Source organism: Mus pahari, chromosome 17 (genome assembly GCF_900095145.1).
Source record: "Mus pahari chromosome 17, PAHARI_EIJ_v1.1, whole genome shotgun sequence".
NCBI classification, from domain to species: Eukaryota; Metazoa; Chordata; class Mammalia; order Rodentia; family Muridae; genus Mus; species Mus pahari.
This window is the reverse complement of record NC_034606.1, coordinates 8,317,014-8,339,920: the sequence shown is the minus strand read 5'-3', so window position 1 is coordinate 8,339,920 and position 22,907 is coordinate 8,317,014. Positions and strand designations below refer to the sequence as shown.

General features: G+C 38.3%; 1 protein-coding gene across 3 annotated transcripts in view; it reads right to left on the bottom strand.

The window, feature by feature from the left end:
* Oxr1 (oxidation resistance 1) overlaps window positions 1-22,907 on the bottom strand; it is a 406,656-nt gene that overhangs the window by 311,644 nt on the left and 72,105 nt on the right. For all 3 annotated transcript variants that reach the window (XM_029531089.1, XM_029531092.1, XM_029531090.1), the window contains exon 2: window positions 10,336-10,493. In XM_029531089.1, the coding sequence (XP_029386949.1) occupies window positions 10,336-10,358 (23 nt within the window). In that variant the 5' untranslated portion in view covers window positions 10,359-10,493. The remainder of the gene's footprint in view (window positions 1-10,335; window positions 10,494-22,907) is intronic.

Here is a 22,907-nt window from a genome sequence, read left to right as displayed (position 1 = left end):
TATGTGTGTGTGGTGTGTGTGTGTGTGTATGTGGTTTGTGTGTGTGTGTGTTTGTGTGTGTGTGTGTGTGTGTGTGTGTGTGTGTGTGTGTATCACTGTCTGCCTTGATAGTGCCTATCTATATATTCCTTTTTGTCCTCAGCACTAGATGAGATTAGAGATTTCTCTTTCATTCATCACTCTGACCACAGTATTAAAAATTATACATTAAAACTATATAGAAAAACCTATTGAAATAAGTAGTAGGCATAAGAAATAATATCTTATATTAAAATAGTTTCAGACTATATATCATTAAACTATATTAGTCCATCCCTTAAATTGTATAAGAATTATTTTTAAATTCTTATTCAGTCATAAACTAAATTATCCGCAAGATTCATTACAACTTAAGAGTGGAACATAAAACAAAAAATAAATTAATGGATGGATTGAATGCTTTTAGTGAATAGCCATTGTTGTTGAAAAATATTGGTTTCATTTCATTTGATCATTAAGCTGAAATTGTTATAAAACCAAGTGAAATCTCTTTACAATAAAACTACAATGCCAAAACCAACCATGAGACCCAGGAAAGGAGCAGAAAGACAAAAGACAGTGTACTTTCAAGGAGGCATGAGGGCTTCACACATTGATGTGAAAACAATTTTAAAGACTTGACTGTCAAATTTCCTTGATCATGCTGAACATACCTCAGATTACATAACCATTTTAATGTTTGAAATATATCATAAATCATTTATTACTTGTTAAATTATGTTTCCCATTAGTCAAGCCCCAAAGGCAATATTTTGCATTGAGTGTTGCAATGGCCTGTCAAGCTTTATGTTAAAGCTTCCACAATCTAAGAAATATTGACATTATTAGTCAATAAACATTTTTTTACATGAGAATAAAGTATGATTGCTCCAAAATAAAGAGAAAACATATTTCAACACACTGTGTTGTATTCTTTGACCTAGACAGTATTCAACAGCGAGCTGATCCTTGGGACCTATCAACAGTCACTAGGGGATACTTGGCTTGAATGCCTACGTATTTTCCTCCAGTAGTTGTGGATTGATGATGATCAATCTCTTGCTCTTAGTGTCAGTAACCAACTGTAAGGCTGTGATGGAAGGCTAGTCAGGTCCACAGAACTAAGCTGTAAAAGCAAACAGCCCTAATTAGTACCTGTGGGGATTGAACTTTTAGCCCAAGACTCATCCCAAGAACACAAAATCCTCTAAAAATACCATGACTCATGAACAATTACCTTCCTTGAAATATTACAGGTCTAGCTGGTATTACTATTAGTAATAAAGTAACAACTTTTTCTGATAGGTGTATGTCAGTGGACATACACTTACATTGAATGTAAGAGTCCATGAATTAGTTCCATGGTGTCACAAAAATATTATTTTTCATTTATAATTTGAGTTTTTCTTTTCTTAAAAAATTAGATTAGGGTAGGAGCTTATTCAGGAGAAATTCATACAGGGACCAAATTATAAACAGCTTTGGATCTAGTTTGAAAGATAGCCTAGAAATGGGGAAAGAATGACACAGGGTAAAATTTAAAAATATATTTAGCAAGTTAACTTTACAAGAAATGTAATTTGGGAGCAAAAACAGTAATGGGGACAATTCCTATCAGTTCTGACAGGCATCAAGAGTCTAGATTAGGGTGACAACAATGAAATCTAGGGACAGCTCTAAGAAACAACAGAATTAAATTGCTTTATAAGAGAATCTTTAAAAATACTGTAGGGCATGGCCCATGTCAGCCATTTCTGTCACTACTGTCTTTTCTAGGGCTTGGCCTAATAGCCAATATACACAGTAAAAATAAAGGAGCAAAAAACGTAAAGAATGACTCCAAAGATAACCCCAGGTCACAGATTACAGAATTACAAATACACACCCAATGGTTAATTCAATTCTGGTTGTGTTGGATGTTGAGTGTAGGATAAGAAAACTTTCAAGTATATCCAGCCAGTGCACATCCACTCACTGACTAAAAACACAGTCTGTGTCACAAGAGGAAGTGAAACACATGAGAGAGAGATCAGGAAATTAGTAAGAGGATAAGACACCATGAGTGTGTAGTATCTAAGAATGTTTTGTTTGGTAACTATATGTTGTATTGTTATAACAAAAGAAACACTGTGGACTATTTGTCAAAGAGATTTATTTATAGTTTTGGAGGTTAGAATTCCAAGATTGGGCAGTCATATCAGGATCACCTTTGGAGAGGGTGGAATTTATTATGTGTAACAATTGGGTCAAAAGCCCAGAGGGAAAGAGCCTGGTTCATAGGGACCCAGCAAACATTTGGAGTGGTCTTGCTTTATAAAAGCCTGCTCCTGGGAAAGAAAACTCATTTGTGATACGAAAGTTATTCAAGAGGCTTCCTATAAATGTTAAAGTGTTGAAAGCTATTTCTAAAAAATGCATCACTGAAGTTCAAAAGAGTGAAGGATTCTAAAAATATAGTGTATTCACCTGAAGGGCCAACTGCAAAGCTAATTGGTATTAATCATTTTAATAATGATGGGATTTCAACTTGAAAAGGCATGTTATGAATGGAAAGGCATATTGAAATTTTACAGAAATCAAAATCATGACGTTACTCCAAATCATGAGACTTTACCTCAAAGTGTTACACAACCTGGGGGCCCTTGTTTTGTTTTGAGCTCTTGTTTCGTCTGTTTTATTGCTCCCCGTTTTCTTCTTGCAGGATGGTTTCTGTTAGTTTAATTTCCCCTAAACCCCAAGTGCTCTTCTTGTGTTTCGCTGAACTCCCAATGCTTACAGTCTCCACTTTGCACTATCATTACCCTTAGAACAAGTTTACTCTAAAAGCAAGTTCACTCACCCAGAATCTTTTCTTTATTGGATATTTTATTTATTTACATTTTTAATGTTACCTCCTTTCCAGGTTTCCAGAACCCCCCATCCCATCCTCCCTCTCCCTGCTTCTGTGAGGGTGCTCCCCCATCGATCTACCCACTTCCTCCTCCCTGACCTGGCATTCCCCTACACTGGGGCATAGGGCCTTCCCAGGACCAAGGACCTCTCTTCCCATTGATGTCCGACAAGGTTAGACCTCTGCTACATATGCACCTGGAGCCATGGGTCTCTCCATGTGTACTCTTTGGTTGGTGGTTTAGTCCCCAGGAATTTTGGGGGTGGGGGGCCTGGTTGGTTGATACTGTGGTTCTTCCTATGGGTTGCAAACCCCTTCAGCTCCTTCAGTCCTTTCTCTAACTCCTCCATGCTCAGTCCAGTGGTTGGCTGTGAGCATCTGCCTTTGTATTTGTCAGGCTCTGACACAGCCTCTCAGGAGACAGCTGTATCAGGCTCCTGTCAGCAAGCACTTCTTGGCTTCCACAATAGTGTCTGGGTTTAGTGTCTGTACATGGGATGGATGCCCAGGTGGGGCAGTCTCTGAATGGCCTTTACTTCAGTCTCTGTTTCACACTCTGTCTCCGTGTTTTCTCCCATGAGTATGTTGTTCCCCCTTCTAAGTAGGACTGAAGCATCCACACTTTGGTCTTCCTTCTTTTTGAGCTTCATGTGGTCCGTGAATTGTATCTTGGGTATTCCGAGCTTTCGGGCTAATATCCACTTATGAGTGAGTGCATACCACGTGTCTTCTTTTGTGACTGGGTTACCTCACTCAGGATGATATTTTCTAATTCCATCCATTTGCCTAAGAATTTCATGAATTCGTTGCTTTTAATAGCTGAGTACTCACCCAGTATCTTAATCACCCAACATGCACTTGGCATGCTGGGAAATACGGTGCTATCTGACCAATGAAGCTTCTTCTATACAGAATTCTCATTGTTTTTGGAAAGAAATAATGGCTTTATGCTCATGTAAAATCTTTCTCTTCGCTGTCTTCTACGACAGACTGTAAACAATTCTGATGTTATTCTTTACCATAAAGCTGGGTTTAAAGATCACTCCTGAAATCTTAACTGCATTCTCCACATTCGGCTTTAAACCTTTTCTCCAAAGTGACTACTCAAGCTTCAACCTCCTTGCCACTGAAAAATACCAGTATTGCCTCTGAGAGTTAGGAAAGGTCTATATAAATAGGGAAAGTCGATATAAACACAACATGGAATGGAAAACTTGTAATGTGTGTAATAGCTACATTAGAGAGATATATAATTCATATCGCACATGTATGTAATGCAAATTAACCCAAGGTTATTTTTTATGTCCTATTAGAGTAAAACTGAATTTGTCCATATGCATAATGGCATTTTAAACTATAAGCCTACTTAGAAAATATAATTCATTTCTCATAAATACAGTCAATACATTAATTACTTCAATTATTCAGACATTGCTCTATCTCCAGACACACATAACAGAAGTTGTATTAACTTCAGATAAAATTCTCTTGGCCAACTAGAAATAAATGATACCTTAGACAATTAACCGCATGGTGCTAAGTGTTTATAGGAACTAAATCAGGAGAAAGCATTAGCACACAGGAATGCAAACCACACTAAATGGCTTATTGCCTCTTGAGCTAATGATATTTGAACACTTGTCCCTGACAGCATCAGAATCATTTTACAGTAGTAACAACGTTTTAGAAACCAGAAGACAACTGAAGGGCCAGCCTAGCTGGATAAAATAAATGGCAGTACTGTCACAAGTGTCATTGCACTGCCCTAATGATGTCACTTCCCACTTACCAAATAAAGCAACAAGTGTAAATTGTTCATGAAAACAGGAGATGTCAAATATCATGCACAGTATAAGTATTTCACAAGAACGATGTGAATATACGTAGAAAATAATATACCTCAGCATTTAAAAAAACCTGTTTTCTGTCACTTCCGTCATTTTAAAATTCTGCCTTATAACTGCAGTGTGAAATTCAGTATTGTAATCACCATGCAAGAACTACATTAGTGTTTCTGAAAACTGAGGCCTTTCCTCTCCAGTGAGAAGAACAAGCACCTATTTTTTCTTTCCAGAACATTCTGGAAGCACCTGTTTAGAGAGTGCATTTCGCTAAATCAGGAAACTTGATTACGTTTCCATCCTCTGGGTGATACATGAGTACTATGAAGAAAAGTCTTCTCTTCTGTCAGCACACCGCCACTGTGTTTAGCATAAGACACTGTACATAAAGAATGTTCACTGCATCTGGTTATTTAGCTTCTGAAAACTTGAATCCAGTGATTTCTTTATCCCCATCTGGCTGCCAGAAGCCAAGCAAATACTAATTATTCCTTTTTTTCAATGTCTCACAATCCAGGCCAGAATTGCCTCAAACTTGAGATCTTCCTGCTTCAGTCCCCTAATGCAAAGATTGCAAATTATGCAGCATCATTCACAGAGGAAAAACAAGTGCTTTCCCTAGGAAGACTAATCAACCTAGATCAACACAGCTACCATAACGTGAGAACAGGAGGACTTGGGGTGCTCAAGTCACAGGACCCATGGAAGTAAAAAGATTATACACTATACCTATCAGTAGAGGGTCTCCAAGAGGGAGGGACTGAACAGTCGTTCTAGTTGAATTAGAGCAAGCTCTTCCTGTACTTCTACTCTGCTTGTTTGTTTCCTCGTTTGTTTGTCTGAGGAAATCTTTTAAAAACAAGTCAGGGTCAGCCAGGGTAATAGTGCAGGCCTGACATCACAGCACTTCAGGGCTGAGGCAGGAAGATCAGGAGCTCAAGGCAATCCTCGGCTGCATAGGGAGCTTGAAATCAGACACAGTTATCCGGGACACTCTTTTAAAACGTAACCATGAGAAAGTGCTGCTGTCTGTGTACCTTGGAATTTAAGGAGCTCGCTTTATGGAAGTTTATCATCTCCAACTACATGACTGCTATGACCAACCTCATTGCATTCCCCAGGAAATTGGGGATATCGCCAGCCTCCTCACTCCCAACATTACTCTACTACCTGATACTGTCATTTGAAAGATGAGTTCCAGTATGATTGGAAGCTGGAAGTTGTAGAATTTGTTATATATATATATATATATATATATATATATATATATATATATATATATATATATATCTCAAGTGAATTGGGTAGCAATCAGACCGAGCAATTAGTACACCATTTCTTAGTGGTTTTATCAGGTTGGGCAAGTTACTTAGTATCCTGTGCCTCACTGTCCCCATTCACAAAAATGAAAATAACATACCTAATAAAGTGCCAATTCCAAGTTAACATTTGGAAATTCTCCAACATATAATTTGTGTTGGGTGCATAGTAAAGGCAATGCAACCATTCACTCTTGATACTGTTCACTAAACTTGACAAAAGTCACACATTTTAACTGCCGGGTAAACATAAATATTCAACATTATAAACTGCAAACCATGGGAATTGATGAGAATTAAGAAGGAGGCTGTTTAGTTCTGCAAGCACTCATTGGCCTCACACCACCTCCTTCGTGCTACACATGAGTCTCCTTTTTGCTTGTTTAGAGCTTCCTGTGTCTCCTGTTAATTGTGTCTGCTACCAAAGACACTTCCTTTCCACAGATCTTAACCTGAAGGTTCCACCTGCTCATGGATGTCTGAATTGATCCTGAGCACATCTCTCCGTTTTATCCTGAGCAGCATCACCTCAGCCATTGTCTCCATCTGATAAATATGAGCTAAACAGAAAGACTCTTGGAACATCTGTTTTCATTTCTATGGAAATCTTATAATCAAGTCCCACTGTTCTCCTCTATGCCTGAGACCACAGCTTCCTAAAAATCTGGAAGCATTATAATGCCTAGTGCTTTTTAGAGGGGTGTGTGTGTGTGTGTGTGTGTGTGTGTGTGTGTGTGTAAAACAAGTATACATGGATTTAACTACAAGATAAGAAAGATGTTTTTAATCTATATGAATAAAACATTCTCTAATACTAGCTATTTAAAAGTTAAGATTATTGGTTGGATAGTTTTAGAAATGAATGTAAGTATCTTAACTTACATTTTCTTAATTCCTATGTTAGTGTGGGAACTGGAGTGGAGGCCTGCACATAAACATGCATTACATTGAGTGCTTACTGTTAAAATCAGGAAATGGTTATTAACGTTGAATACAATTACTATGGGAGGTTGGCAAAAATGCATACAGAATGACATGTGCTTTTTAAATTTATTTATTTATTATTTTGTATGTATGTTAATTTAGTATGCATGTACATATGTTAGCATACACATCCTATATCAATCGTGTAGATGCCACAGGACAACTTGCAGGATTTCCCCTCCTACTATATACATCCTGGGGACCAAACACAGGTCGTCAGATAGCAGATCCCTGTGACATCTCACCAGCCTGCCATGAGTTTTCACTGTGATCTCAGTACTAAACTAACACAAAGAACAGGCAGAAGAGAGGCTTTCAAAACTACAACTTGGAAGAAGCATAAAACACAATAGGATAGATATTCACATCTAGGCCGAAGCTGTTCTGAGAATAAACCCTGCTAGAGGAGTCCTCTGCTTGTGGCTTTGAATCTTGGTAACTCAGGTCCCCCCTTGCTACAGTTACTATCATCAGCACACTGCAAACTTAGTTTCCCCTACAGGTTTCTTTTCCACAAGAGGGAAAACAACTCAGGTATCCAGGCACTCAAATATTGCTGCCAAATAAGAATCGGACAATATAACTTACTTCCAATGTGAGGAAGTCTTTGTTTCTGGACTTTAAAACAGAGCCATATTATGGAACAACAATAATTCCATTAAATTCATGTAATTTTATGAACAGTTTCCACCGAAACTCAGTAGGCTGCTCCACATCCCTAAGTAAATATTTACAGGATCATGTTCTCTCAAAACAACAATACAGATGACAATTGTCACGGGGTATGAAAATTTACAGGGATTAATATTTCTTACAAGAGTAAGAAACATGACTTGTGGCTGAACTTGAATACTCTGGACTCATTACCTGGACCTCATTACTAGAGAAAGGCAGCTCAGATGCTAAAAAGGAGGACACCATAGCTGCACAGTAGTGATAGTGATGTAACAGGTGAGGCTCTCCCACCATGGAAACCTAATGTGGACAGCATTGAATTCCAGCACCCTGGCATCATTTCTCCCACCTTTGAACCTCCAACACGAACATCTTTCACTATTTCAGACATGTTGGACTCTGAATTTAGATTTCTCTTTCAGAATGAAAGGATGTATTTTCATTAAATTGCCTGTTTTGCATTTTTCACTTATTCCCATAGCATCTATTTGCAGAACACCTGCCAACTGGTGGGAGCCTTGACAGACAATTAGGCTGGAATGATGGACTATCTCTCTTGCTGTAGCTTACCTTGTTTCAGGTGACCCTAAATCAAATGAGCCCATCACAGCAGGGTGAAGTGAGGATTCCTAAGACAGGCGCCTGTGCCAGCTCTGCGCTGCTTCTGTGTACTGGGTCAAAATCACCAGACCCTGACAGTCACATCTGCTTTAATCTCCTTATCTCTAATGCTACCACCACCACTGCTGCTGCTGCCACTGGTCCCTTTCCTCCTCCATTTCCTCATACTCTTCCTCCATTCCTCCTCTGCCTTCTCTCCTTTCTCCTCCCCCAGACCACACATCTTCCTTGATATACTATTTGTTTTCTGTTTATTTCATTTAATCTTCTGGTCCTGTGTGTGTGTGTGTGTGTGTGTGTGTGTGTGTGTGTGTGTGTGTGTGTGTATGTGCATATGTCTACATACCTGTGGAGGTCAGAGTTGACATGGGTTGCCTTCTTCAGTTGCTCTGCACTTTAGTTTTTGAGATCATCAATTCAGGCAGAGTGGGTGGTTACAGGCCCCACACATTGTCCTGTTTCCATCTCCTAGGCCAATAATTATGGGAATGCACAACCAAGCTCAGTATTCCACACCTGGGTGCTGAGGATTTGAACGGAGATCATCTTGCCTGAGTGACAAGTAAGTTCCTCTCTCTAGATTATGTATGATCTTTGAAGATTGATTTTTGCACACCATTGCCAGGGTAAAATTTTTTTTTAAAAAACAAAACTAAAGTTTCTTTTAAAATGAAATGATAATTTTATTTTAATAAATCTATAAGAGTAAATTACATTCTATACTAATTTCCCATTTAAGTGTTTCATTATTGGTGTACAGAATATATTTTAAACCTCCTAATTCTATTTTTATTTATTTATTTATTTATCCAAATGTGGCACTCAGCACGCAGGCCTAAGGCTCCGAGGACACATTCTATGGATGCTATTAAGAATTATGTTCTTCAGAACACTGCACTAAATTTAAACAAATAATTACACACTTTGCCCTAAATAAATCCCTTACTTATCCAAAAATGAATTCACAAAGCAATAGCAAATCAACAAGAGGGTTCTGCCTCTGATGCCATTTCTGTTTGCAAAAGAAAATGAAATGAGTTCTTAAAGAAATTGGAAGCTGCCAGACTTCTCTTAGAGTCTTAAATACTGATAGTTTTCTTTCTAAAGAAATTGGAAGCTGCCAGACTTCTCTTGGAGTCTTAAATAGTGATAGTTTTCTTTCTTTATATTAAATACTTCACAGTTTCATTTCTTTACCTTAAGAAGAATTTTCGCATTCAGATTCATCCCTGGATATTACTGTTCTTCACTGGTATAGAGAAACTGCTGATTCACAGGAAATTACCTTGCATCTTTTTGTTTTTATTGACAGAGACAGGACTAAGCAGGAACCAAAAGCCAAAGCTCAGCTACCATGGAGCTATTCAGAAACATGCACCTTTGATGGAGTTTTGAGTTCTTTTTAGTTTCATTTAGGTAGATTTTTTTTTGTTTGAGACATGAAGTGTAAAGAAAAGAGAAACTGATGAGCAAGCTTCTAGAGTCCCCAGATGTCACAGCACTGGCAGTGCTAAATGAGGATGAAGGAAATCACGCAGGACCCGACCCCGATGAAGTACTACAGATAATCAATAGCTACTGAAACAAAGAAAGCATCCGAAGATGAACCACTAATAGGTTATCTAATCCCATTCGGTCAGGCCTAAACACATATGAATAATGGCAACACTAAACAACCCAGCAGGTGATGTCTATGTATATATGTAACAACAACGAAGAATAAGTAGTCATGAATTTGAGGAATGGGGAAACACAAGGACCTGAGGGGCAGAGAAGGAATGGAATATGATGAAAATAAAGTAACTATATGCAAAGTAATCTAAAAGCAAATTAAAAAGAAAACTTCTCTTCACACTCTTATATTAGACATTCTGAAAATACAAATTTTTTAAAGTTCTATGCCCAGGTTCCACTAAGGGAACTATCATGAATCCCTGCTTCCTGTGTACATGCATTTGTTCTTGACATTATAAAGTAATTCACTCACCATGATAGATTAGATACAGACATTGCAGCAATCTGTGGCGGAGTCTTCTCTAGAGTCAGAATAGGGAATCAGGACATCCACTTGACAGGACCACTGCCTGTTTCCGCTCCGCCCTTGGAACAGGCAGAACCACTGATTGACTCCAGGCTTCGGAGGACCTGTGGAGAAAGCAAACATAGTGATGGTTCTAGGACATCATCTCAGGAGCAGCAATGGATCTCTTTCAACCAGACTGGCAGCTGCAATAGAGAGAAAAACACCAGAGTATAATATTTTTCCTTAAGGCAAACAAGATGCCATACATCAGTGATAAAATTAAAACTACCATATGAGTTGCTGAACTCCTTACCTATAAAACCCACTGAATGATTACCAGGATAATCTTTCTCTGAAGTAGGGAATACAGAGAAGAACCCAAAGTACTTTTAAAGGAATCAAATATTCTACTTTTAAAGTTACTTTTACATATTTGGTAGCATGGAGGAGTGAGGCTCAGAGTTTTTACATGACAAATATCACTGCATACAATTTTTTGAGTATCTACTGTGTATACTGTCCTATAATTTTAAACCAATTTTTTCTCAGAGAACAACTGATTCCAGGATTCTGTTATTACTTTTAATAGCTCGGGTATTTTCTATTATTCTAGTAAGAATACTTACTGACAAATTCCTTCTGGTTTGCACTTGTGCCTGAAGTGGACCCAGGGCTTGGGCTCCCCACCCACTCCTACAACACTCAGAGGAAGTTTGACACCAGGATCTCAGGTGAGGCCCCAATCTCTTCCCCAACATCTAGTGTAACTGAGACCCAACCCCAAGCCCCAGGGGCACAGGAACCCCCACCCAACCACAAGCACAGATTGCTTCTTGTTTGCACTTGTGCCCAGAGCAGACCCAGGGCTCTGCTCCCCCACCACACCCGCTCCTACAACACCCAGAGGAAGCTTGACTCCCAGAAACTCTGCTACACCCAGGATCTCAGATTCACAGGATCCCAGAATCACAGAGACAGTTGGACTCCCAGGAGTTCTGACACAACCAAGCTCATAAGAGGGAGAGCCTCCAGTCAGAGACAGTAAGGCCAGTAGCACTAGAGATAACCAAATGACAAAAGGTAAGTGCAAGAACATAAGCAACAGAAAACAATGATACTAGACAGCATAAGAACCCAGTTATTGCACCACACCAAGCCCTGGATACCCTAACACACTTGAAAAGCAAGATTCAGATCTAAAATCTCAACTCATAAATATGAGAGAGTACTTTAAAAAGAACATAAATAACTCACTTAAAGAAATGCAGGAGAACACAAGTAAACAAGTTGAAGCCCTCTTATGTATTTACTTTTTAAAAAGGGAAATACTTTAATCTCTTAAAGAAATACAAGGGAAAAATTCTAAAAGGTGAAGGAATTGAACAAAATAGTCCAGGACCTAATAAGAGAAATAGACTTATTAAAGAAAACACAAAGTGAGGCAATCCTGGAAATGGAAAACCTACAAAAAAGATCAGGAGTCACAGATGCAGGCATCACTAACATAATACAAGAGATAGAAAAGAGAATCTTAGGAGTAGAAGATACCATAGAAGAAAATGACATAACAGTCAAAGAAAATAGAAAAAGCAAAAAGCTCCTAACTCAAAACATTTAAGAAATCCAGGACACAATGAAAAGAAGAAAGAAACCTAAGAATACAAGGTATAGAAGAGAGCAAAGACTTCCAACTCAAAGGGCCAGTAAACATTTTCAACAAAATAATAGAAGAAAATGTTCCTAACCTAGAGAAAGAGATGCCCATAAATATACAAGATAAGAGAACACCAAACAGATGGACCAGAAAAGAAATTCCTCCCATCACATAATAATCAAAAGACAAAATGTAAGGAACAAAGAATATTAATAGCTGCAAGGGGGAAAATGTCAAGTAACATATAAAGGTAGATCTATCACAATTATACCAGACTTCTCAACACAGACTCTAAAAGCCAGAAGAATCCTAGGCAGATATCATACAGACCCTAAGAGACCAAAAATGCTAGCTCTGACTACTATATTGAGCAAAATGCTCAATTACTGTAGATGGAGAAACCAAGACATTCCATGACACAACAAAATTTAAACAATATCTTTCCACCAATCAAGCCCTAGAGAGGATAACAGAAGGAAAACTCCAACACACAAGGAGTGAAAATACATCCAAAAGAAAGCAAGAAATTAATCTTCTCACAACAAACCCAAAAGACTAGAGCCACACAAACACAATTCCACCTCAAACAACAAAAACGACAGGAAGCACAATCATTGGTCCTTAATCTCTCAACATCAGTGGACTCAATTCCCCAATAGAAAGACATAGACTGGCCAGGCAGTGGTGGCACACACTTTTAATCCCAGCACTTGGNAAATTAAAAAAAAAAAACAAACAAGAGAAAAAGATACGCTCACTTGCCGAGTTTCTACACAAAGGCGAAAAACATAGAAGAAAACAGCTGTAAACAACAATCACTTTTCTTTAATATCTCTTAACATCAATAAAAAAAAAAAAAAAAAGACATAGACTAACAGACTGAATATGAAAAGTAAACAGGACCCAGAATTTTGCTGCATACAGGAAACACACGTCAGTGAAAATAACCAACACTGCCTCAAAGTAAAAGGTTGGAAAAAAATTTCCAAGCATATGGTCCCAAGAAACAAGCAGGAGTAATAATTCTAGTGTCCAATAGACCTAGAACACTACATACCATCAAAGGGAAAGTCTACCAAGATGATCTCTCAATTCTGAACATTTATGCCCCAAATGCAAGGGCACCCACCTCAATAAAAGAAACATTACTGAAGCTCAAAGCAAACATTGAACCTCATACAATAATAGCAGAAGACTTCAACACCCCGCTCTCACCAACACACAGATCCTGGAAACAGAAACTAAACAAAGACAGTGAAACTAACAAAAGATTTAACCAAATGGATTTAACAGATATCTACAAAACATTTCACCCTAAAACAAGAGAATATACCTTCTTCTCAGCATCTCACAGTATCTTTTCAAAAAATTGACCGTATAATTGGTCAGAAAACAAGCCTCAACCAATACAAGAATATTGAAATAATCCCATGCATCCTATCAGATCACCACAGACTAAGGATGGTCTTCAATAATAACAAAAACAACAGAAAGCCCAGATACATATGGAAGCTGAAAAACCTCTCTACTCAATAATATGGTCAGGGAAGAAATAAAGAAATGAAAGACTTTTTAGAATTTAATGAAAATGAAGGTACAACATAACCAAACTTATGGGACACAATGAAAACAGTGCTAAGAGGAAAACTTATAGGTCTGTGTAGCACCATAAAGAAACTGGGGAGAACATACACTAGCAGCTTAATGGAACATCTGAAAGTTCTAGAACAGAAAGAAGCAAATACACACAAGAGGAGTAGAAGGCAGAAAACAATCAAACTCAGGCCTGAAATCAACCAAGTGGAAACAAAGAAACTATACAAAGAATCAATCAATCCAGGAGCTTGTGCTTCGAGAAAATCAACAAGATAGACAAACATTTAGCCAGACTAACCAGAGGGCACAGAGACAGTATCCAAATTAACAATATCAGAAATGAAAAGAGAGACATGAAAATAGAAAATGAAGAAATTTTAAAAAAATGATCAGATCCTACAACAAAAGTCTATACTCAACAAAACTGGAATATCTAGACAAAATGGTTGTTTTTTTCTAGAAAGATATCAGGTACCAAAGTTAAATCAGGATCAGATAAACCATCTAAACAGTCCTATAGCCCCTAACGAAATAGAAACAGTCATTAAAAATCTCCCAACCAAAATAATCCCAGGACCAGATGGTTTAGTGCAAAATTCTATCAGACCTTCAAAGAAGACCTAATACCAATACTCAAATTCCATAAATTAGAAATAGAAGTAACACTACCAAATACATTCTATCAAGTCACAGTTATGCTGATACCTAAACCACACAAAGACCCAACAAAGAAATAGAACTTCAGACCAAATTCCCTTATGAATATTGATGCAAAAATACTCAATAAAATTCTCACAAACTGAATCCAATAACATCAAAACGATCATTCACCAAGATCAAATAGACTTCTTCCCAGGGATACAGGGATGCAAGGATGCAGGGATGGTTCAGTATATAGAAATCCAACAATGTAGTCCACGATTTAAACAAACTCAAAGAAACAAAACATGTGATCAACTTATTAGATGTTGAAAAAGCCTTTGAAAAAATACAAACCCCTTTATGTTAAAAGTATTGGAGAGATCAGGAACTCAAGGCCCATACCCAAACACAATAAAAGCAATATACAATAAACCAATAGCCAACATCAAACTGAATAGAGAGAAACCTGAAGCAATCCCCCTAAAATCAGGGAAAAGACAAGGTTGTCCACTTTCCCCCTATCTATTTATTCAATATAGAACTCAAACTTCTAGCCTGAGCAATTAGGCAACAAAAGGACATCAAAGGAAAAAGTCAAGATACCACTATTTGAGGATGATACAATAGTATACATAAGCAACCCAAAAAAAATCCACAAGAAAACTTCTGGAGCTGATTAACATCAACAAAATGCCTAGATATAAAATTAACTCAAACAAATCAGTAGCTTTCCTCTATTCAAAGGTTAAACGGGCTGAAAAAGAAATTAGGGAAAGGACACCCATAACAATAGTCACAAATAATATAAAATATCTTGATGTGACTCAAACCAAGCAAGTACAAGATCTGCATGACAAGAACTTCAAGTCTCTGAAAAAGAAATTGAAGAAGACCTCAGAAGAAAGATCTCCTGTGCTCATGGATCAGTAGGATTAACAGTAAAAATGGCCATCTTACTAAAAGCAATCATTAGATTCAATGCAATCCCCATCAAAATCCCAACTCTGCATATAGAAGAATGCAAATTAATGTACTTTTATCTTCTTGTACAAAGCTCAAGTCCAAATGAATCAAGGACATCCACATAAAAGCAGATACACTGAATCTAATAAAAGGGAAAGTGGGAAAGAACCTTGAACACATTAGCAAAGGGAAAAATTTCCTGAATAGAACACCAATGGCTCATGCTATAAGATCAACTATTGACAAATGGGACCTCATAAAATTGCAATGCTTCTGTAAGACAAAGGACTCTGTCAATAGGACAAAATGGCAACCAACAGATTTGGAAAAGATCTTTACCAACCATAAATATCTGACAGAGTATGCATCTAACACATTATCAGATGAAATTATACATCTGATAAAGTATACACAGGAATCAAGAAGTTAGACTCCAGAGAACCAAATAACTCTACTAAAAATGGGATACAGAGCTAAACAAAGAATCCTCAACTGAGGAATCTTGAATGGTTGAGAAGCATTTAAAGAAATATTCAACATCCTTAGTCATCAGGGAAATGCAAATCAAAACAACCCTGAGACTGCACCTCACACCAGTAAGAATGGCTAAGATCAAAAATTCAGGTGACAGCATATGCTGGCAAGAATGTTGAGAAAGAGGAACACTCCTCCATTGCTGCTCTGGGATTGCAAGCTGCTACAATCACTCTAGAAATCAGTCTGGTGGTTCCTCAGAAAATTGGAAATAGTTCTACCTGAGGACCCAGCTATACCACTCCTGGGCATAAACCCAAAAGATGCTCCAACATATAACAAGGACACATGCTCCACTATATTCATAGCAGCCTTCTTTATAACCAGAAGTTGGAAACAACCAAGATGTCCCTCAACAGAAGAATGGATTCAGTAAATGTGGTACATTTACACAGTGAAGTACTAGTCAACTATTAAAAACAATGACTTCATGAAATTCTTGGCTAGTGGATGGAACTAGAAAATATCATCCAGAGTGAGGTAACCCAGTCACAATAGAACATACATGGTGTGTACTCACTGATAAGTGAATATTAGCCAAATAAATAAATAAATAAATAAAAGCTCAGAATACCCAAAATACAGCTCACAGACCATATAAAACCCAGGAAGAAGGAAGACCAAAGTATGGAAGTTTCAGTCCTACTCAGAGGGGGAAGAAAGTAGACTTAGGAGGTAAAGGGAGGGAGGGTTCTAGGAGGGAGAGAGGAGGGGGAGGGAAAAAGGGAGCCGGTTCAGATGCTGTGGGAGAGTACAGTAGGTCAGGAATTTGAAAACAGGTGCGCAGCAGCGGTGGATGGGGAACTGGGAGTAGCCAGTAGAAAGTCTCAGATGCCAGGGTCCCAAGAGGTTCCCAGGACCCAGCAGGGATGACATTAGCTGAAATACCCAACCAAGGGGAGATACAAAGTGTAGAAACCATACCCAGTGGATAGGTACAGCCCACGGCTGAGGGATGGGGTCACCAGCCCACTTCAAAACTATTAATCCAGAATTTCTCCTGTCAAAGGAAATGCTGGGACAGAGTGGAGCAGAGGCTGAAGGAAAGGCCATCCAGAGGCAGACCCACCTAGGGATCCATCCCATATGCAGAAACTAAACCCTGACACTATTGCTGACACCAAGAAGTACTTGCGGACAGAAGCCTGGTATAGCTGTCCCCTGAGAGGCTCTGCCAGAACCTGACCAAAACATGTGGATACTCAAACCCAACCACCAGACTGAGCACAGGGACCCCAATGGAGGAGTTAAAGGAAGAACTGAAGGATTTGAAGGGGTTTGCAACCTCATAGGAAGAGTAACAATATCAACCATCCAGATCCCCCAGACCTCCTATGGACTAAACCACCAACCAAAGTGTACACATGGAGGCACCCTTGGCTCCAGCTGCATACTTAGCAGAGGATGGCCTTATCTGGCATCAATGGGAGTAGAGGCCCTTGGTCCTCTGGAGGCTCGATGCCACAGTGTAGGGGGATGCTAGGGTGCTGAGGTAGGAGTGGGTGGGCAGGTGAGGGAGCATCCTCATAGAGTCCGGGGAGGGGGAGGTGATAGGAGGTTTCTGGGGGGGAAACTGGGAAGGGAGATAACATTTGAAATGTAAATAAATAAAATAATCAAAAAAACTTATTGAGCATACACACACACACACACACACACAAATATCCACTAACAATAGCACGGATACAGGTCTGAAATAAAGATGAATGACTCTTAAATAAGACAGTAATCTTATTTCCAAATAATACTTTATACAAAAAGTCACTACTATAAAATGGAACAGATTTTCTACAAAACCCACTATAGGTTAGATGCAGGCACAACAGAGTATTCTAGCCCAGTTACAGGGATTTGAAAATAATTTCTAAAGAAGATACCCGTAAATTACTACCATAAAGTTTAGTTAAAAGTTTAAAAAATCCAGTGTCCTAGTTATTAGTAGACCAGTTTATTTGTCTCTTACTTAAAAAAGAAAAAAAAAAAAGAAAAAAAAAAAAAAAAGAAAGAAACTTGAAGCACAGAAGTCCACGGTAAATAGAACCATCATTCCATTAGTTCAAAGATCTTTCCTTCACATCTCAACATATGTGTCCTCTTCCTGACCTTATTTTATCTGCTGAGCTCCACTGAGTGTCTGCACTCCAGTCATCAGAAGGGAGAAAAAAATTAAGAGATTATGTGCCCTAATGTTTACATATAAAAACTTCTACTTGAATTTTATTGATCAGGGAACTTAGTCATTTGGCCCCTGTTAATCAAAAGCAAAGGGAAAAATGCTGCAGCTTCTCTGGGTATTTGTAAGCTCAAATACATACTAACATGGGGGAGGGTGGAACAGAGATTGAAAGAAAACTATCGGAGTCTGCTGCCACACTCAAAACACAGTAACCTTGACCCTGGAATATTTTATAAATGCTGTGCCCTTCAAAGAAGGATGATTACTCAGTAGAAGAAAGGTGGAATCGGCCTATGAATAGCTAATAATTTTACACGAATACTTTACAGTAATATTAAAGTTCATTTCCCCTTGATCAGTTAATGGTCAATGAATATGTATTGTGCCCAACTACTTAGCACTTTAAGATAAATGCTGTGGATTGTGTGGACAGAATAATCATGAGTACCAGTTGTCTGGATCAGGAAGCACCAAATCAGTAAAACACATGTCTAGATGTGCTCTGTGTGGTCATTTTGTAGAAGATGAGGTCATTGGGCTCTACCTTAATCCACTGATGGATTAGAAGTTTAAATCTGTGATTGGGAGGTAGCAGGATTATGGGATGTGGAAACATGGCTGGAGGACATCGGTCCTTTAGAGTTTCTCCTTCAAGGCTATGCCTTGCCCTAGCCCTCTTCTGCTGCCGATTCACTCTACTTCCTTCCTGTCTGCCATAAGATGAGGAGCCTCAGCCACATCCTCTGCTTGCCATGGTGTCCTATCTCACCTGGGGTCCAGATTTAATGGAGCTAAGGGATATGTGCTAAAATTCTGAAATGAAGGTGATCCTAACAAATCCTTCTATGTTTACAGCTCATCTTATCACACCAACTTAAAACTAATGAAGAAAATGCAAGATGAAGAAGACATAATCCATATGAAGAACTCACTAATATAAAAAGCATCCATAAGATAGAAAAAAATTAAACATGACATGAAGATCAGTGGATTGCATGAGTGCAGCTGAGTCACTATGGTATGACCGAGAAATGAGTTTAATTCAATTTTGACGATAAACCGACTGCCAGGACAATTTTGATCCTCTCGTAGAATAAGCAGCCATGAAAGTCCACACCCTAAACTGTCTGAGTACATTCCAAAAGAAACTGTCAACTATATTCCTTCCTTGGTTAACTGTGAAGACATGTAGCTGGAGATTGCTAGGAATATAGAAACTGTAACCTGTGTCAACCTCAACAGCTATTCTCAACCTTTCTTAGCTTGACATTTCTCAAGAACTCAGTTACCAAGAACAATATGCAGAGGATATTTTCCAGTGCTATACATTCTTCTAGATATATTTAATTCTATCTTTACAGAGCTGTGTATCTATCTGGATGTCATTATTTTAATACATAGTCAAATTTCCTTTACTGAATTGTACTAGGCATCTTTACCCAGAGTTTCCATTGAAAGATATAATTAGAGAAAATAATAAGCAAAGACCACAACTATGAAATGAGCTGTTGGGTTTATTAGAATATTCACCAACACAAAAATAGTGCCTTTATGAGCATTCATAAGAACAAGTTCTGTTAGAATTCACCACCAGAAAAATATTATTGTTAATTTGAGCATGAATTTCTAACTTTCAGCCAAAATGTACCATAATTAAAAACCACTATCATTCCATCATTGCTGTGAAATATAACTCATCCTCATGTTAAATGAAACCTTTTAAAAATCTGAGGTGAAATGACATCCCTGAGTGCCTGGGCAGATTGGAGATTTTAAGTGTAGACATATCATTCTTTTTTGATCATTGTTTTAGTATAATGTTAAGGAAAACAGCCTGTGAACTTAACAAAAGGCCTTACTATTAATATGGTCATTAAAATCATGAGTGGCTCTTGAACATAATCATGGATTACTAGGATAGTGCTTTAATAAAATATTTAAACATCTATTATTCATAAATAAGATTTTCTGTTTCTAATGCAGTTGAAAGAAACGCTATATTTTAACAAGCTCAACTAGTTGCAACAAATTTGCAGTACAGTAGCATGATATTCAAAGCAACTCCGGTGAAGTGAGTTCATTCCTACAAAAGAAGCCATTTCAAAACCTAGTCCTATGAGTATTTGGTATCATTTAAATCTAAAAATTCCATGAATGCTGGTTTGAATCATTTAATGTGGAATGAATAATTTGTATATATCCAATATTTGAGATAATAAAACTATAAAATATTACTTGAAAAAAGAATCATAATATTAAAAGTTTTGTCCATAAAAACACATAAGCTAACTATATAAATAAATTATAAAAATGCCAACTGTATGCCATGAATAGCATTGCTTTCTTGGACCCCAAACAGATGCCAAATACAGTACTCTTAACTGCAAAGCCATGACCCATTCTGCTCTACATGATATGCTGTACTGCTGAGGAGGTAAAGCATTCATTCAAATTCTATGCTAAAAACTGCCAGACACAACGGGCATAAATGAGCAACCTGTACTGCCGTGGAAAGAATACATTTATATGCAAGATTCAAAACAGATGTCAGAAAAGCAAATCATCATGGAATATTAAACTCCCAGTATGTATATAAATCAGGTATCTTTAGTTATCACATGACACCAGCAGCCTCTTTGTTTGTTTGTTTGTTTGTTTGCTCATAAACTAACTCTGTGGAACCACATTTTAAACCCGAGCCTCTCTGTTCTCATGGGGCTTGCTGGCTTGCTTGCCATGCTCATTACAAATCCCTTCAAATGCCACAAGTACTGATTATTGCCAATCACCCAACAGACTAATTTCCGTCTACTCTCATTTATTTCCATATTCTGGGGATGTGTACAGGATCCATTGACCCTGTGAGCCCTTGTATTGATCCTTCTTTCCTTTTTGAATTGATTGATATCAAATTTAGCAGATAAAACGTATGCTATTTGCCCTTTCCCAAATTAGCTTCCAGTATAGAAAGAAAACGGCTTGTGTCCTTTGTATCTAAATTCTTGAATATCCAGTGCTTTTCCGGTATTAATAAATCTAGGGAGAGGTTTGAGAGTGTACCATGTTCAAACACAGAGAGACATGTTCTAATTTATTGAACAATAATGAATTTGCAAGTTACATAAGTTTTCCTGACTAAAATTTGCCAAGGAATCCTGATTTCACTCAATTGTAGTTAACTTACACAACAGCTGCAGAAGGGATAAAGTGGCTGAAGAGTTCAAAGAAGTCTTACTGAAGTCAGGGGCAGAGTTCTGACCCACACACAGAGAGTCACTGTGGGTGGCTGAAAGCCATTTCCACAGAAACAGTGTGAGATCTGTTGCAGTCAAACAGAACGCAGCCACTTCAAGGTAGTGGTGGTTCAGGGCAGAGCAGTCCCAGGGAAAGGAGAAGAGAGATAGATGTGGGACCAGGTAGAGACTCCGCAACTCAACTGGGTCACACTAAGCGACAGGCACAATACATCGAGATAGTCAAGTGTTTGTCACATGCCTGTTATATGATATATGCACAGCATGTTAGATGACAGGTCAGTAGTACTACTGTGTGTCCTTGTTTTAGATGTCTCTCATTTGTCATTGGGGTGAGGGGGTTAGAGTCTTGGTGGTCACAACCATATACCTATAGCATGTCAGATTACCATAAGTTAATAGGTTGCCCTTCCTTACCTGCAGGACAAACGTATCCCTGTCATACTAGACAGAAAGTGGCTTCTTGTTCTCAATACAAGAGGTTGAGTCATTCTGACCCACAGCTGTAACCAGCATAGATACAACAGCTGCACTGCAAAATTATCACTTGGAGAAAGGAACAGTCCGAAATCCATCATTTCATAACATATGGAGTACTTATGAGGAAGATGTTAACCAAAAAATAGGGCATGGGCTGATCTCCCAAACTCAGAAGAGTTCTGCCAGCCCATCGACCCACAGAGCACCTGCCCAAGCAACACGGGCTACACTGTGAAAAAAAGATCTTGTAGAATGTCTGAAAATCACCCTGAAAAGTACCTCAAGCCAACCTTAGTTATAAGATAACAAATCTTGACCACAGAGGAACACAGAGGAGGGACAGGTCTGTCAATAACCCTGCAAGTCAGCCTGGTCCTCTCATTCCTGTGGGAAACGGGGGGGGGGGTGTCCTATAATCCAATTTTAACTCCTCCTAACAATAGACACAAACAGGCCTCTGTTAAGTGACCTGCTGGGAGACAGCCCTATCTCTGCCTGCAGACATAGGCCTGAGGAGTGGAGTCTCAGCCTGAGACCTGTCAGCTAGTCCCCAGCTGCAGAATGGGGCAGTCCATCCTACCAAGGAACCCACCCGCATGGTGATTATACAGCAAACCTAAACTCTAGCACCATACCAGTCAAATCTGAAAAACTAAATGAATTTCTACAGCTGCAAGAATAAATTGCTGCATCATTATCACTGCCATTATATTTTTTTTTCCTATCATCTTTTTTTTTTGGAACTTTTATTATGAGTCAGGCAATCTCAAATTCTTTCATGAATTAAAAAATAAGCTGTCCATGGCTTTTATACATACTAGTAAGAGCAATGAAAAATTCTTCAAGATACTTACTAAAAGAATTGTTTTTTCTTTACAACTATAAAATTTTATTTTTATTTTTTATTCTTTTATTTTGAGGACATCTTTAAACATTTAGGACTTCTAAGATGCTTATTTTTTTTCTTTTTAAATGTATACATATGTGTTTGTTCTTTTGAGACTGTGTCTCATATAGCCTAGGTTAGCCTGAAACTCACTACATAGCCATGGAGTTGACAATTACCCTGAAATTCTGCAAAGGTAAACTTTTTGCTACCACTTTTGAGAGTTCTGCATTTGCAGGCAGGCATTCACAGTGCCTGGTTTTACATGGTGTTGGTGTGGGTTTGCCCAGGGAAACATCTATACCAGGCAAGCACTCTACAAATTCAGTTACATCTCTAGCTGAAACCGCC